This window comes from Nannospalax galili, unplaced genomic scaffold (assembly GCF_000622305.1).
Source record: "Nannospalax galili isolate Female #2095 unplaced genomic scaffold, S.galili_v1.0 scaffold25, whole genome shotgun sequence".
NCBI classification, from domain to species: Eukaryota; Metazoa; Chordata; class Mammalia; order Rodentia; family Spalacidae; genus Nannospalax; species Nannospalax galili.
This window is the reverse complement of record NW_008355642.1, coordinates 2632359-2650019: the sequence shown is the minus strand read 5'-3', so window position 1 is coordinate 2650019 and position 17661 is coordinate 2632359. Positions and strand designations below refer to the sequence as shown.

Here is a 17661-nt window from a genome sequence, read left to right as displayed (position 1 = left end):
CAGCATGCACAATGTGCACAGTATGCACAAGTCCCATGCAAGCTCAAACCAGACAAAATCCCAGCATAGACATGGAAAAGTGGGTAAGAAATCCAAACCCAGCCTAAGGAACTTTTGGCAATTGATGTCTGCTGGGAGAGGAGGAGACAGTGTCTTACAGGGATGGGACACTTGGTGGGCCCAGTGGATGGACCCACACTGAAGGACATTTGGGAAGACAAATCAGATTCTATAGGGTATATTATATAGCAGGGAGTGGTGCAGATGAGGAGGGGATAAAAATATCATCAAACCATATTATATAAAAATTGCAAAAATTCAATAAAAAATAAAATTAAAAAATGAAGGAACCTGAATTTAACCTGTAACTTGAGTGCTGGGTCTTCAAAGTCATGCTAGCATCAAATGAGGAAAAGCAGAAAATAACATAGGTGTGAGCCAAGAATTCAGCTATTCACTTTATATATGCTACTCTGTTTAAACTTCAGAATAATCCAGAAGATACACCTGCTTGTTTTACAGATGAAGAAACTAAGTCATAAACGCCAAGCAATTTTCTCAAAATAGCAAGAATGAAAACTGGAAATTTATGGTTTCATTTTTGTTCATGTGAGGTGGTATGTAAACACAAAACTTGTACATGTTCATGGAATACAGTGTGAAGTTTTTATACATATATACCTTGTAGAACATCTCAAATATTACAGCATTTATCAGATCACTAACATAAATAAGATGTCATTGTTAGAATCTATAGTTTCTTCTTCTTTTTTTTTTTTTTTTTTTTTTTTGTCTTTTAGAGACAAAGCTAGCCTGGAACTCACTATGTATATCTCACAGATCCACCTGACTCTGCCACCAGAGTGCTGGAATTAAAGGTGTATACCACCATGCCTGGCATAGTCTATCATTTCTTAATAACAAAAGCACCCAAAATCCTTTCTTCTAGCTTTTTCAAAAACATAGTACTGCTTGTTCTGTATATCTACCCTACCATACACTAGTATACCCAAACTCCTTACTCCTGTCTAGCTGTAACTGAACATTCATTGATCAACCTTTCTCCACACAGCTGGGGTTTAAAACTAAGTTTGCCTAACCCCGTACTATATGCTCTTCCTGATATAACAACAATTTGGAAAAATGGGAGTTTTGTTTACCAGAGACATGAAGATAATTCTCGACTATCATTCTTTGGTTATAAAGGTTTAGCCTGGGTACCTGCAAAGTGGGAGTAGAAATGCATCCAAGCAGGCTTTTAAAAAAAATAAGCATTGCCTTCTTTGTTGTAGCTCTCTCTATTTCCTCGTCGAAAGCAAAGTGCAGGCTGCCTAGCAACCAAGCTAATGGCGTCTTTTTCACCTTAATTACCTTATGTTTTCCACAGGCTCAAAGGGATTGAATCAAATATCAAGAGTGCAAGGTCTCAGTTTTTTATATCAATATATCTGTTCATACATATTACAGTGCACACACGCGCACTCATGCACACACATACACACACACACACACACACACACACCTCTCTTCTTCCCTGAATGACATAGTTGATTAAAAGAACAAAATGACTTCTCAGACTGTATTTATGTGATGCCATAGCATTGGTTTAAAGGGCACACAAATTCACCACCTGATTACCTGCTTGTAAGTACAATACAAAAGAACTGGTTTGACCAAGCATTCTTAGCAATTTAAGAAATTCTTCCAGTTCCTGTCTAAACTGAACACTTATTTTCAGCGCTCTCTCTCTCTCTCCCCCCCCTCTCTCTCCCTCTGTGTGTGTGTGTTCTTGTGTGCATGAGTGTGTGTGTATGTGTGTGTATGTGTGTGTCTCTTTAACCAGAGATTCCTGATAGATATATCAGTAGTGATACAGATCAAATCCAGTCACTGTCAGTATCTCTAACAGTAAATTCTCTTAATAGAAAAAAATAAGAGAACTCTTTGCCCTGAGGGGAAGAAATCATATATAAACTAAGTTTCATCCAGATCACTTATTCAGAGAGAAACACCCCAATGGACAAAGAAATAAAAGTATAACATTAGAGAATGTGAAACTTAAACCTAATCACCTTGCCTATTTGAGCCATCTTATTGCTAACTGAATTTCACACTTGCTCATACTCTGCTGACAGCTCTAGGGTTAGTCACAATGGTCTTTTTCCTTTTTCCAGATTATTGATGTAGAGACGTGTATGGGACACAATTGTGACCAAAAGAGTGTGGAGAGAATTCTGCCTGTAGAACTTCTGGAACATAATTCTTCAACCCTGAACAAAGATTCAAGAGGGAAACATTCCTATTTTTCATTTTAGGGCATTTGCATTTGTATATGTTTGCAACTGTGGCAGCCATTTTGGGACCATAAAGGGAATCAGTTTATGAGGCTAAGCTATGACTTGGGAAATGTAACAATGAAAAGAACTTGGTTCATTGATGACATTATTGAGCTCCTAGATTAACCTACCCTGAGGCCTCTGTTTCATATATTGCAAAACAATTATAACATAGGCTAATTTGTGTTAAACTCTTTGCTACTTACAGTCAGAATTAATAGCACTAATGCAATACGCTTAATAAATGGTTGAACTTTAAAATACATTTATATGCCATTCTAACTGTTTTATGCCATTCTAACTGCTTTTTAAAAATGTTTTATTTATTATTTTTATTTCATGTATACGAAGGCATTGCCTGCATGTATGTGAGTGCACCCATGTTGTGCGATGCCAAGAAGGTCAGAAGAGAGCTTCATATTCCCCTGGAACTGGTGTTAAGGATGGTTCATAACCGCCATGTGGGTGCTGGGAATCGAACCCGGGTCCTATGCAAGAGCAATCAGTGCTCTTAACTGCTGAGCCATCTCTCCAGCCCATCTAACTGCTTTTAAAAATACCTACTATTTACAATTAACTTCTAACCTATAGAAACTTCGTATGAGCTGGGATTGGAGGCACATGACTATAATCCTTGCACTTGGGAGATGGAGGCAAGAGGATTGCAATTTTCATGGCCTGCCTGGGCTGTATAGTGCAACTCTGCTGAGAGAGAGAGAGAGAGAGAGAGAGAGAGAGAGAGAGAGAGAAGCAAGGAGAGGGTGGGAAAGAGGAAAGTGAGGGAAGGAGGGAAGGACACTTCCATATGTATTTTTCTAATCTAACCAGCTTCATTTGCTTCGGTGCCTTCCCTTCATTTTCCTTTGTGTTCTTCCTCTTTGCTTTGTGCTCCTTTGTACTCCTCCCTTTTCTCTGCTTTCTTCCCCTCCCATTTTCTTCCTCTAGGCCTTCAGGAGCTATGACTTGAACCTTCAATATCTCTATACATATGTGTACTTATACATCAGTGAATGCTATTTCTCCTATAGTAGAAGGGAGGACTTCTTTCTCAACCCAAAAGATTCCTTTCATAAAACAGCTCTACCGGTAAAATTCTCCAAGCTTCTATCCCCCCACTTCGCCACTCCTCCCCACAAAGCAGTAGTGATGTTAATCTGACTGGCTAGTTGGAAGACCGAAGCATGCACACCTCAGCCATTCCTGTATTCTTTCTCTTGGGACAGGATTACCTACAGGAAGTATGCACTCCTCTCTGTTCCTCCAGACTGTATGTTTTACCAAACGCCTGCCCTCAGTGAGCAGGAATCCAGTGGTCCAGCAATGTTTGTGATTAAGATGAGTCTGTTTCATCCTCAGGTTCAGTACTGGGAAGATCAAATGTCGACAGGTAGAAATCACATTCTCCATAACTAGTATTCTCAACAATATAGGGGCACTTTCTTATATGCCGACTCACTTGTCTTATTGGTGAATTGGTTCCAAACCTGAGTCACAAGTAACAGTTCTGATTTCTTACCTCCCCTGACCAGACCCAGCATATATTAAAATATTTTTGTTTCCTTGTTTCCAGTTACCAAAGTGAAGAGAAAGCTTACAGAGTAGGAAAAAATACATTGCCAGCTATTCATCTGACAGGGAATTAATTCTCAGAATATGTGATAGGAAAAAGCGATTTGTTTACTCAGTCTTTGAAGTTCTCAGCTCATGACAACTTGTGAGTCGGCACTTACTTGATGTGATTCCAGCTTCTCGGGAATTTCCCCACTAGCTGCAGCTTCTGTGTAGGCTTCGTAGAAGGTCTTTTCTTGGGAACCTACTGTAATAGTCAACGCATCATCATATGCTTCCTGGAGCTCTGCATTGTTCCTCAGGACCTGGTAGGGGGTGTGCTTATAAGGTAAACTATAGAGCAGAGCATCATGGGGAACAAAGACCTAAGTCCCATCAGTCATTTTCAGATCATGAACCTATTCCAAGAATCGAGTCTGGGTCTCTCCCCCAGTCAAAGCCAAATGCATACACATGATGATTGCTGAAACCAACAAAGCAAGGTTATGGTAGTACATTGTAGCACCAAAAACCAAACATGGGATAAATAAATAAATGAATAAATATGTTCTAATCAATCTTTCCTATGCCTACAGGATGAGCAAGATATTGAGGTCCTAAGTTAATCTGAGTTATGTTCGGGGAGTCTAGGATGCATATTGAGACAAGAGACGCTTGCCTACAAGCTGCAGAGCCTAATCCTAGACAGGAACAATAATATAAGTGGTGCTGGCTTAGCATAACAAAAGAGGCTTTGAGGGTGAAAGGGCCATTAAATTTATATCCTCATACCACCAGGAATTAGCTGTGTATCCCTGGGTAGATTACTTACCCTCAGTCTACCTCACCCATAAAATAGATGTGACAATACTTCATGAAGAAGCAGTGATAATTCATGGATAAAGCTCGTATGATGGACTTAGTACATAGGACTCAATAAAAAGTATCTACCTTCGAATCTAAGAAAGACAGATGGAAGAGATTCCCATAGCTGCTGTTGCTTTTTGCTCTCTACCCACTACAAACGTGCACCCCAATATTTTGATCAATGGTTCCCACTCTTACCAATGAATAGCACTAACACGTACTCACCTATAAAATGCTACTAATATCATGGACAATATGCTCAACTTTTTCAATCTAACTTCCCTGTAATTGGAATTACTTTGCACTCAATTGAATTCTTCCTCGACTTATAAAACTATGTTGTTTGGCAAGGCTATGCTAGACTAGAGTGGATTAGAGGGTGCCACGGTTGAAGAATGGCAGCTAGATGGTGAGACTGAAGTCTTATATTCAATTTCGTCCTTGGCATGCTAAATGAGTTCAGTTTAAGCCCACTTGTGCTTCAGTGCTCACATCTTTAAAATGAAGATTCCAATATGTTTCACAGGTATATTGAGTAGTTTAATTAGATAATGCTTGGCAAGTGTTCTGAGCTCGTTGTAGAAAGCAAAAGTCCTATCCACCACTGGTAAATATTAATTATACACACTTACATGGAACCTTTAATCTCAGGAACTAAGGGTGCTTAAATACATGCAATGACTCATTTTTGGTATTAACATATTGTTTCATCTACTTTCAAAAGTCTTCTTTATACTTTTTAAATACTTCTGGAAAGTTTTCTTTTGGAATTAAAGTTGTTATTCTTCAATTTTCTTAAGTGAGCCTTGTAACTTATAAGATTGATTTTAAACACATATATAAGACACATATAACCCAGAATAATATGAATTTTTAAATGATCATTAGCTCCTACAAAATAATAACCTTAAGAGGTTTTACATGTGTTCTGATGTTCCAACTTTCCCTAGACTTCTCTAAGAATGGGGCTAGAGAGATGGATGGCTCAGCAGTTAAGAGTACTAGCTGCTCTTACAGGGGATCCAGGTTCAGTTCCCAACATCCACATCACCTAACAATCATCAAAACTCCAGTTCCAGTGAATGTGATGCCCTCTTCTGGCCTCCATGGGCATCACACACAAATGGTGCACTTAAATACATGCAGGCAAAACAGTCATACACATAAAATAAAAATAAACAATTTTTTTAAAAATGACAAAGAATTCTCTAAGGATATCATTGGAGCTATTTCATGAGCCACACAAAGAGTTAAACTTCAGTTGTTCATAATTACATAATGTAAAGTGACAAGATATAATGCCAAAGAGGTTTAACAAGCCAAGAGTTAGATTTAGGAAGAGAAACTAGAACTGAAGGCAACACCCTCCCTATGTTTAGCTAAACTATCAAACATGAATTCTCAATTTCTCAAGTCATATGACTGTTGGAGAGGGGAGCCAAATCATGTGCTTCAGTTAGTTGGCTAGTGTAACTGTATTCTTCACAAACAAGTCAGCATTAGCACCTTTCTTCTGCAAAGGCAGTGATAAACTGACTTGATCAAGGTTACTTAATACAGTTCCACTTAATTCCCTTGAGGGATATTGAAATTACTTTGCTGCATAGAAAATGTTAAACAGAACTAAGTGCTTTCTGTTGGTGGAGAGACACATAAGTAGATGTAGTGGGTGCTATTATGATGTACCATCCAGAAACACACTTCAGGATTGAAGTACTCATTTCCTTAGCTACTGGGAATGTTAGCAAGTAATAGCTAATGCCTAACTGATAATTAACCTCAGCTGAAGAGAGCCACCTCTCACAAGGTCACAAGCCTTCAGCAGTGTGCTGAAGCTGATGGGTTGACTTACAGGAGCCTATGATTATATTTTCAAGGAATCTGTAAGCCATTTAACACTGTGTTAGTAGCTTGAAATTGGCCATGGTAGGAGTGATTTATACTATGGAAATCAGCAAGCTCTACAAATCAAGGTTTGTTTGTTTGTTTGTTCTTTGTTTGTTTGTTCTTTGTTTTTTGACTCCTGGAGAGATGTCATTAAAACAAGGATTAGCACACTACAGCCCTTCCTCTGGTTAGCCTTCACCTAATCAGAAGTGTGCATGGAGATCAAAAGTCCCAGACTCTATCACAATTCTTGCAGTGCCAGCTCCAGAGCACCCCTTGGGATCAGATGAGGATTTTTTTTTATTCAATTATTGTTAACCGATTCTCTAGTTTTTTCTCCTTCATGGATGTTATACATGATCACCAATAAGCTTCCTGCACTCAAAGCTCAAATTAACACTGGCTTCACTTCTCTACTGTACGATCAACGGACTTCTATCATGACACCCTCCATATTTATTGCCCTTATTTATGTATGACAGTTTCTACTATGAAACTACAGGCTTCTTAGAGTCTGAAACTGTGTCCTATTTACCTTTGTATCCTGATACAAGTGTGTATATGTATGGGTACGCGCGCGTGCGCGCGCACACACACACACACACATACAGACAATGAACATTCTCTAGATGAATGTATACTAGCAGATTCTTAGGAGGAAAGAGTATTAACTAGTGAATTTTTATTAAGATAGAGGAAAAATTGGAAGTAATACCCTTGGGTGCATAGGTACCACCAACCTTATATTTACTGCTTAGTGAAGTTAATTTGCCCAGGATCCTACCCCTAAACCTGAATCTCTATTTTTCATTCATTGGCACACACTAATAACATTCTAGATAAGGGCCCAAATTTTCATAACTAGAAAAACCCTTTGAGACTATCTAGCCAAACCTGTCCATCTTATTTTTTAGATAAACAAATGAAAGCCTTGAAAGAGAATAATCTCAGACTTGTCTATTTTTGCATGGCAAGGCCTTACCATTGAACACAATTAAAGTAAAAAGCATAAATACTGAATTCAAACAACAGCATATTAATTTAATAAATTGAGTGCTTCGTGCACAGGGATTTATGGATGCATCTGTTCTACAAGATGGTTTTTACTAAATAGCTTTTATTATCTCAAAATTACATTCATTAAAATTGGGTTTGACCTCTAAGTGGTTGTCAGGAAAGGATTAGTATACAGAAAACTTAAATCCTAGACAAGGTTTGGGTCAACAGGTGGGCACCAAATAATATTAATTTGTAAGTTTCCATCTTGAGCGCTAACAGCCAAGCCATTCTATAGCTAAAACAAGGACCACAAAATACATCCTCCAGAGAGCATATCTTACCAAAATGATATGAGCACATTCTTTGGGATATTTGAGCGCTATTTGTGCTGAATAGTAGCCATATCTTCAGACCATGGAGCCAACTATCCAGGACCTTCTCTCACCTTCAATGTTATCAGCAAGAAATGTCAAGAGACTCCAGGGAAAGGCAGATCCTGAGTTACTCAACTCTTCTTTCTCCTCCTCCATTGAAATTCTCTACTCACTATTTTCTTAAGACAGATGACTTATATTCTTCAAAGTGCACACATTGTCAGGTATCCTTCTACATACCTATCATCCCAAGCACTAGGGAAAAGTGGGCAGGAGGATGGTGGGTGCAGAGCCAACCTGGACTACACAAGTTCAAGATCAGCCCAAAACACATAGTTAAGCTTTGTCTAAAAACCGTGGGAAATCTCACTTCACCTCTCACAGAACAGATATTCTGTCTATAAAATCCTCTGTGGTGAAAACTTGGCCTAGTCCCACCCTTATAAGATGGAACTGGTTCCACTAACTAGTGCTGAAGTAGTTCTTAGGACTACATTTATATTTGAGAGCCTGCAATATTGCTCTCAATTACCAGAAACTCACCAGTCTTCTGCTCTTGACTTTTATTTGAAACTTTCTGTGTCATTTCCTCCCATTGGCATTCATTTTAACTTATTTCAGTGTAATGATTTACTGAGAGTGAAAGAAGACAGACCAGAGAATGAAGAGGACATATAGACTTATCTCAGGTATCATCCTCTCCAAGAATTTACCCCAACTAGCCATCTTGTAAAAGAAGCATATTCATACCATCTCCCTCTCAGTTTTCTACCAGCCAACTATACAATAACTATGCATAAAGAAGATGTGAGGCTCTGAAATCTGAATGCTTCCCAGCCCCCAAGCCACAACTGTGGTTAACTTGAGGGGCCACCACTCCCCCTCAAGAGGGATTTAGTATACTTTAAGAAACATGGTGTTTGAAGACCAGGAACAGTCTGTGGAACCCTTTCTATGGAGATTGCTCACATCTTCTCAATGCTAGCATCCACTTCAGCACATACTTGATAGACTGGGTAGAATGCCTGCCAGACAGATGACAGGAGTCACCGTTAGTGGAGATGTCTGTCTTATATATATTTTAATATATCAGCATTAAGTAAATAATAAATGAACATAAAAAAAGAAAAGGGCACTGCACAAGGTGATGCATGGCTAGCTGTGTCTGTCAGCTGAGGAAACCCCATGCACTTTCAGCCTTTAAGTCCTGACGTTACCACTTCCATACCATAACGCACATCAGAATGATGATAGAAACACATAACAGCCAATAATTTATTCTGCCTGCATGAGACCATGATTTTTTGGTACCCAACTAAACTGGTATTTATTGTTTTATCGTTGCTACCCAGCTTGAGATAAGTTTTATTTTTATTCTATTCTATTCTCAGAATATTTTTTTCTTCTTCTGACAGGGTATTGCTACCTTATTAATTTTTTTTTTTTTTTTTTTTTTTTTTGAGACAGGGTCTCCCTGTAGCCCTGTAGCCCAAATGAGTTCCAGCCCCAGCTGGCCTGAAACTCATTATGTTGACCAGGTTGGCCTTGAATTCTCAGAGATCTGACTGCCTTTGCCTCCTAGGTGCTGGGATTAAAGGTGTATGCCACCACACCTGGCTTAATTTTTGTTTTTTAATTACATTTATGTATGGGGGGGACATATATATCATAGCACAGTGGTTATCAGAAGACAATATGTGGGAGTTGATTCTCTTCTTCTACCATGTGGGTTCCAGAATTCAAACTCAAGATTGTCAAACTTGGTGGCAAGACCCTTTACCTGGTAAGCCATCTCACCAGCCCAAGATAACTTTTTTTTAATGTTTCTTCACACTTTGCAATATATGTCTCTTACAGTTTTTCCTAAGCTGCTGTATTGACAAAAAAAATCTAAATTTTTAAAACTTTTACTTTAAGAATTTCATACATGACTGTTGTCTTTGAATTATCACCATCATCCCCAGGATGGAGGAAGCATAGAGATTTCCTTTAATTCTAGGCCTTTAATGATTTGATCATTGCTGAGAGTGGACCCATTCATAAGGCAAGTTGTATTTTCCCCATTTATATTTATGTACAGCAGTGACACCATTGACCACAGTATTACCAGTATCAATGTTACTACTGTTAGAAACAGGGTTGACACCTGGTACACCATGAGGCACTTAAAACAATTTCATCATTGGGCCCAAGAATTAAGAAAGAAAAACAGAACGACTGAATATTATACCATACGAAGAACACAGGATCTCTAGTATGTATTTTTAGAAGCATATCTCAAGTGGAGAGGAAGCGGTAAAGATCTTTCAATAGACTAGTTATCAAAGTATAGTCCATGGTCCAAGATGTTGAACATCACTTGGGAGCTTATTAGAAATACATATTCTGTACCTCACTCCAGCTTCTCTGAATCAGAAATTTTGGGGAATGGGCTCAGCAAATCGGTTTACAAAGCCCTTCAGAAGAGTCTGGTGTTCACATAGATTTGAAACCTACTGCTTCAGATAAACCTGAATAAGTATATTTTGGTTTCCCCATTCACTAGCTGTGTGACATCAAGCAAGTTATTTAACTCCTCTGCAGCAGAGGTATTACAAAATTAGGAAGCAATAATCGGTCCTGTTTTATATGGAAGGACATTGAAAGCATTAAATGAAATAGTCCATACAAAGACTTTTCAAAATGCCTAGCATAACTCTAGGCATGATGGGAAGCTACACCAATGAAATCTCCACAGTACGGTAGTCTAACCAGGTCTGTGCAATGACAAAAACAGGTGGCATGCCAAATTGAATGAGGGAAATTTCATGGAGTCCCACCACTGGATGAAGAGCTACAGATAATCAATGGAAGCTGATGGAGGAAGAATCAGTTTTCTCAAGAGACTAGATGGGCAGCCCTAAACCTAAACAGGTACACATTAGCACTATTAAGTGGACTCAGTGCATTATATATATATAAACATATACATATATATATGTAACTAATAAAGAAAAGGATAAGAAATTGAGAAGGCAGAACATGGAGGAGTTGGAGGGGGACTGGAAAGGATGGTAATAATTCAAAGACAATACTCATGTATGAAATTCTTTTTTCTTTTTTTTTTTCTTTGTCTTTTTGAGACAAGGTCCCCCTATAGCCCCAGCTGGCCTGGAACTCACTATGTAGACCAGGCTGGCCTTGAACTCACAGAGATCTGCCTGCCTCTGCCTCCCAAGTGCTGGGACTAAAGGCGTGTGCCACCACGCCCGACGTTGAAATTCTTAAAAATAAAATAAAATTTTTTAAATGCCAAGCACATAATAAACTCTCAATAAATATTGGTTATCATCATAGTTATTGTTATTTTATGTGCAAGAATATGATAGACAGAAGCTACCCAGATCCCTGGCTATGAAGACAGCAAATTGCATCTAATTTGGGGAGAAGAGAGGGCAGTTTTGACTGTTATAAAGAAGTAAACCCAATTTGGAAGGATTTAAAGGAAGCCCCAAAAGATCCAAAAACAAGGTAATCTCAAATTAAAAGGATTTCACCAAGAGGAGAAGACAGGAGGGCTTGAAATAGTCATTTGAAAAATCCTCTGAAGAGCTGGAGGTAAGGCCTCCTGCTGGACTTTGTAAGAATTAGAAAAGGAACTCCCCCTGGGTGAATGCAATCCCTCAGGTGCTTTGCTGGGGGAGTGAATGAATACTCCTTTGTGTCCCAGGACAAAAACCTCCAGCAGGGCTCACGGTTGGAGGAGCAGAGTGCATGGAATTTTAGCCCCCATACCCACTAAACTAAATTCTCATGTGCAGGGGAAACCTACATAATCCCACACAGTATCCCTGACTGCAAATTGAGGTCTTTGTCTTTGACTAATACCTCCATTTGACTTTGTTAGAAATAAAGATAATTGGCAATCGCTTCTAAGATTTAAAAGAAATGAGTTGAGAACCTGGAAAAGGCTGAATCCCCCTGCTCTGAGACTTTAGCGACCTCATTATATTGTAAAATTTGAAGTGAAAAAAAAAGCCACCTCCTGAAAAATATTGACAGATGAGATGATTTATGTGCAAAATACCTTGGAAGCTGGAGAGTGCTATTTACATATAAAGTAGAATTATGGTGGTTGTTATTGTCTCTATGACCCAACATCTGATAATGCCTCTGTTGTTTCCCCTCCTAAAAATCTGCAGCTTTATAAGTGTTACTACTTGACTATTTAAATGACCATGGCTTCATACTGTGTAAATATGACTCAGACTTGTTTCTGAGAAAGGTGTTTCCTCTAACTACAGTGAACTGCCAGTAATGTGGCTTAATTGGGAACATTAATTTTTAAGGAAAAGGGCTGGCACACCAAACAGTAGTCATAGCCTGTGCTTCTCTTGAATCCATCCCATCGTCACTATCCCTGTCACTACCCTCACCCACTGCCATTGTCACATGGGAATGCCATCATTGTTATTGTGAACTAAACTTTCAACTATTTTTTATTACTTCCAAATACTATCAGACCTCTTCAAAGGATAGGATCCTTTCCACTGTACTTTGTATATTACAAAATATTTTACTCTGAAGGCTTCCTGGGAGTCCACAGTGTTAAGAACCAACCAGTCTGCAGCCAGGAAGCAGTGACGTACTTAACCCCTATCCTCCTCAGCCCTTCTCTGCTGAGATCATACAAAAATGCCAGTGCTGTTTTAATTCATCACAATCAAAGTATATAATAGCTAGGAATCCATGACAGCTTCAATCCCACTAAGTGAGAGGAGCTGGAAAAGGAACTAGACATTTGGTCTGTTCTGTGTTGTGTCTGCTCTGCTCTAAAGATCTTCACTACTGTGTTGGTCAAATTCATATTCTTTGGCTGCTGGCTGCTTCCCACATGCTTTCCAGAATTTTCATGGGACCCTCTGTCACGAGCTACTTGTTTAGAGCATTGATGCTCCATTTTATTTCCCTAGATGCTGCTTCTCATGCTCCCACCTGCTGCAGCACTATTCTCAACAAATGATCAAGTGAAAAACAAAAACAAAGCATATTATCTTCTTAAAACATTGAAAAGTAGTTATTTTCCCACGTCACCAATTTTATATTTTCTCAGAGAAACATAACACTATTGAGTGACCATGATGTCATCCTGTGGAGAATTTCAAACTTTGGTTAGTCTCCATGTTAAGAGCTCTTAGTTTCACAGCCTAACAGGTCTTCTTTGAAATGACCTAAAGGCTTATTTTCTTTACCACTCACGCCCCTTACGCAATTTTTACTACCATGTTTCACCCACAGGCCTCAGATACCAACACTTGAGTATACCGACTGAGGGACCCACATATTCCTTGATCATTCTAGAGAGCTCTGTAGTCATAGTCTACAGCCCAACCTAAAACTCAGTTTCTCTGCTCCCACACCCAATCACATTGTGACATTACTGAGCTCCTGAGACACCTCATCTGAGTCAGAAACCTGAGGGAAAAACTGTAGCAGACGTTTATCTTGACTCCTTATATTTTCTCTTTCAGAGTCCGCCCCATGCCCGCCCTCCACTGTTGTTGCTGTCCTTGTTAAATAGTATCTTTCATTGTTCCTAAAACATTCTCTCTAGGCTTTCGCCCTCCATCTCAAAATTCCTATCTCTTTAGTGGGCTTATCCATATTGTTATCAAGAATACATTCTGGTTCTGAGTAAACAAAGTCTTATTAAAGCAAAAACTACTGGTCACTTCAAATGAGGAACATTTATTTGCATTTCCATTAAGTTAAAAGCAGTGGGTCTCAACACTGGTTGCACCTGAGAAGTTATTTTAAAAGACCTTTTCTGAGGCCCCACCACAGACCAATCCAATTAGAATCTCTGGAGGTGGCTCCACTCATTTTGAAAAGTTGTTCAAGTAAATCTAGTGGGCAGCTACAGTGAGAACTCCTAACTCCTGACCAAAAAAAGAAAGAAAGAAAGAAAAAAAAAAAGCACATTTACTACCTCTCTACCACAAATCAGTTGGTGATGGTCAGCACTCAGTCACAATTTTTCTCACTCTGACAGAACCAAGGGCCTGGATTTATTCACATTTCACGGCAGGGGCCAAAATATCACTTCAAAGTATAGTATTTAGAATGAGTGAGATGTGCAACATTCATGGAATGTAAACATAAGTGACACTAGGCTTCATGAAGCTATGTAACATAAGGTTATGATAGTAAATATCTTCTGTTTGGGGCATGGCTTTTCCCTGGAAATGATTTTATATCTTTAAAAATAATTCTGTGTGTTAATAAGTTCTGTTATTAAGTAATCAGAGCCACGCTGATTGCTTAACAACTAATTGTAAAATCTTATAGACTGGAGCGGGAAGCAGACAACTGTGATGCCTAGAGCCGAAAGTCTTGCCCTCGCTCTCCCACTATGAACATAATTAAGGTAAAATACAAGAGACATTTGAAACTTAAAATGGGCTTCTAGTTATAAGCCAGGCCTAAGATGGAACATCCTTTAACAAATCTGTTGTTGTGTTAAGAAAATGACTGAGACCAGGACTAATTCTAGAAGTAATCAGTTTGACTAGCAGTTTCTGAACTATAGGTCCCAAAGTGATGAAGTGGATGCAATGGGACAATAAACAGTCTTCCCCCAAATCTCTGCCACTTCCAGAGGTACATCAAGTGGAGGTTTATTATTTTTTTAAAAGATGCCATAGAAAAAAATCGAAACCAGGTATCATAAGTGTAAGAAAAAATAATCTGATTTCAGAGACCCAGGAAGGGTCCTACCCTCCTAAAACAATCCAAACTCCCTTTGTAACTGTAGCTTCAGTGAGTTAAGTCTTTTGTGGCACATTTTGCCTATTGCCTCTGCAAGAATCATCTTTGAGCATAAAACTTCACTTGGAATGAATGAGAGGCATGCCATTACTTAAGGACTCTTATTTTGACATGCTTTCATATATCACCTAGGTGCTTTCCATACCAAGGAGTTGTGTGCTGCCCTGGGAGATGGAGTGGGAGCAAGGGAAGGCCTTTAAGACTTCAGAGCGGTTAGGTACTAAATGAGATGTGATGATACAAGGGGACTGGGCAAGTCTGAAAGACCTACTCAGAAGGGAGTCAAAAATAAATCTCCCCTCCAAGATAAAATCAGAGGAAAAGGAAACCACAAGAACATACTGTTGTACCTAGTCTGATACTGCTATGGTCCTCAAGGCAGAGTGTGTGGCTACACTACTCTTAATGTCCTTCTTCCACCGAGGTGGTGAAAACAGGCGGGTACTGGTACTCAAGGGCATCTGAACCACCGAGTGTTTGAGATCCCTATTGTGTCCCTGAGATTGGCTCTTTTGAAGTCACGGTCTTGGGATCTGCATAAGAGTGAAAGAGGATAAATCCATAAAAAACTAGAGGATAATGTGCTAGCCTAGGGTATGAGGGCGGAAAACCTTTTGGATATTGTCATGTGAATGTTTCCCGAAGCTACATTTAAGTCTCAGCAAGCACTGCGAATTATGTCTGCCTGGTGAATCCCCTGGAGCGCTTTCTGAATGCTTTGGCTGTCTTGTCCTGTGGTCAGGATGACCCCTACAGGTAGGCCGTGGCTCTGAAGAGCACTTGAGACTGGCTGTATGAACCCAGATGTCTTCATCTGAGGCAATCACCCCAGCATGAGCACTGGAAATATTTCATGACTGTTAAAAGTACTCGAATAGGAGAAGGGAGTGTCCTAGAAAATATTGGTTATCTGTATTTATTATCTAATTCGTGATTCACACAGGCCCAAGAGAATATCCCTTTGTCCTAGCTGTTTCCTAGGAGTGAGGCTCCCTCGCAGCAGCCAGGGTTGGCAGGTCCAACAAATCCTGAGGCCATCTGGTGGTGGGAAATGAAAGTGAAGAGAGCCTTTGAAGTCTGGCAGTCTTCCTTGTAAGAATCACATATTCAAAACAGTGACTCTTTATCAAATAACTTGTCCCGGCTGATTCGTTTAATTGCTAAACCAGCAGCAACCCCAGGCAGTGCCTTTGAGAAAAATGGACCACATGTCCAAGAGCCCACCACCCCTATCTTGAAGGGGATTGCTTGTATCCACCGCATGAGAGAAAGTAGGGCCAGGAGGTACAAGCACAGCTGGAGCTTGGAGGATGCAAGGCCATGGTGTCCTGAAAGTCTGCTGGAAATGGCAAAACAACAGAGGGCAAGAATAGGGCCAGAGTCCCAGGTACATAGCCCTCCTGCTTCCAACAAGCTACTGAGGAGCTACTGGAGGATTATTCTGTTCTCCCAAGATGGACAGTGGACTTTCCAAGTGCCTGTCAACCACAGGAAAAGATTCGTTACACTATTTCCAAAGCTTCAGGAGAAACCACTTATAATATAATGGCAGTATTCCAAGGTGAAAATTTCCTTTCCCCACTCAACTAAAACCTCTTCTCTTCTTGTCCTTATCTCAGTACATGGCATCTACTGTTCACTCACTTGCTTCAGTCAAAACCCTTAAAATTATGGAGGCTCCTTATTGGCTACCCTCCACATTCAATCCATCACCAAGTCCAGTTGATTTGACTTTAGTAATAACTGCCCACCTCACAGTATTGTAAAGATTACATGAGTTAACATATGGAAGGTGCTTATAACATGGCCTGGATAGTCATTAGCATTATATTTGGTATATTATCATTATTGTAGTTTCTAGTAAGTCCATTCCTCCTCCGCTCCATATTGTTTTCCTACAGACAGGCAGGTGTAAACAGAAAATAACAATGCAGAGTAAAAAGTGGTATGTGAGGTAGCTCAGACAGAGGAAAACAGGGAAGATTGCTTTGGGGAGAGGAAGAGCAAGGAAAAGGGAGGAAAGGAGAGGGGAGGAGACTATAAACTTCCTATATTTCTAGCTGTGATAAAGATACAGAACTCTTTGACAACTATGTACATGTAGCACTTCATATCTTCAACCTCAAGAAAGGGAGGGTAGGAGAGAAAACAGGAGAGGAAGGACGAGGGAGGAGGAGATGTAATAGTGGAAGATGTAATAGTGGAAGATGTAACAGTGGAAGAATTAAGATGAATTCCTCCAGGATTACATATATCAAGGAAGGGGGCTAGAGAAATGGCTGAATAGTTAAAAGTACTTATTGTTCTCGCAGAGGACATGGGTTCAGTTCCCAGCACCCATATCAGGTGGCTCACAACAGCCTGTAACTCCAATTCCAGGGGATCTAACACCACCTACTTCTAGCCTCTGAGGACACGGCAGGCACATAATGTACAGACAGACAAGCAGGTACACACACATAACACACAAAAAGTTTAATATATATGTAATCAGTGAAGAAAGTCTGAGAACCCACAACACTTAAAAGTAAATCAGAAAAGACATCACAGTGCAGTCTTACAAGCCTGTAAGAAAAAGGTAATTCTAGATATAATGGTATAATATAATCCAAGGATGATGAAGCTTTGAGAATACAGAATATTTATGAACATGACAACCTGTAAAACCAAGTAAGCTAAAAACAGGAGACCATTGGATTTGGACTCAGAATATAAAGACACAGACCAATATGGAACACACCTGGAATATTTAAAGACCCACCAAACTAGTATTCTCCATATTCATAAACAAGTACAAACTGGCTTAAATGATTCAAGAACAACTTGTGAGAGGAAGTATTTCT

The 17661-nt window shown here is 39.5% G+C and overlaps 1 protein-coding gene across 1 annotated transcript in view; it reads right to left on the bottom strand.

The window, feature by feature from the left end:
- The window catches only part of Gucy2f (guanylate cyclase 2F, retinal), a 100385-nt gene extending 84174 nt beyond the window's left edge, over window positions 1-16211 (bottom strand). Inside the window, 5 exon segments of the mRNA XM_008852962.2 lie at window positions 4067-4368; window positions 15488-15606; window positions 15608-15658; window positions 15660-16172; window positions 16174-16211. Of these exon segments, the coding sequence (XP_008851184.2) occupies window positions 4067-4368; window positions 15488-15606; window positions 15608-15658; window positions 15660-16172; window positions 16174-16211 (1023 nt within the window).
- Window positions 16212-17661: the final 1450 nt, after the last annotated feature.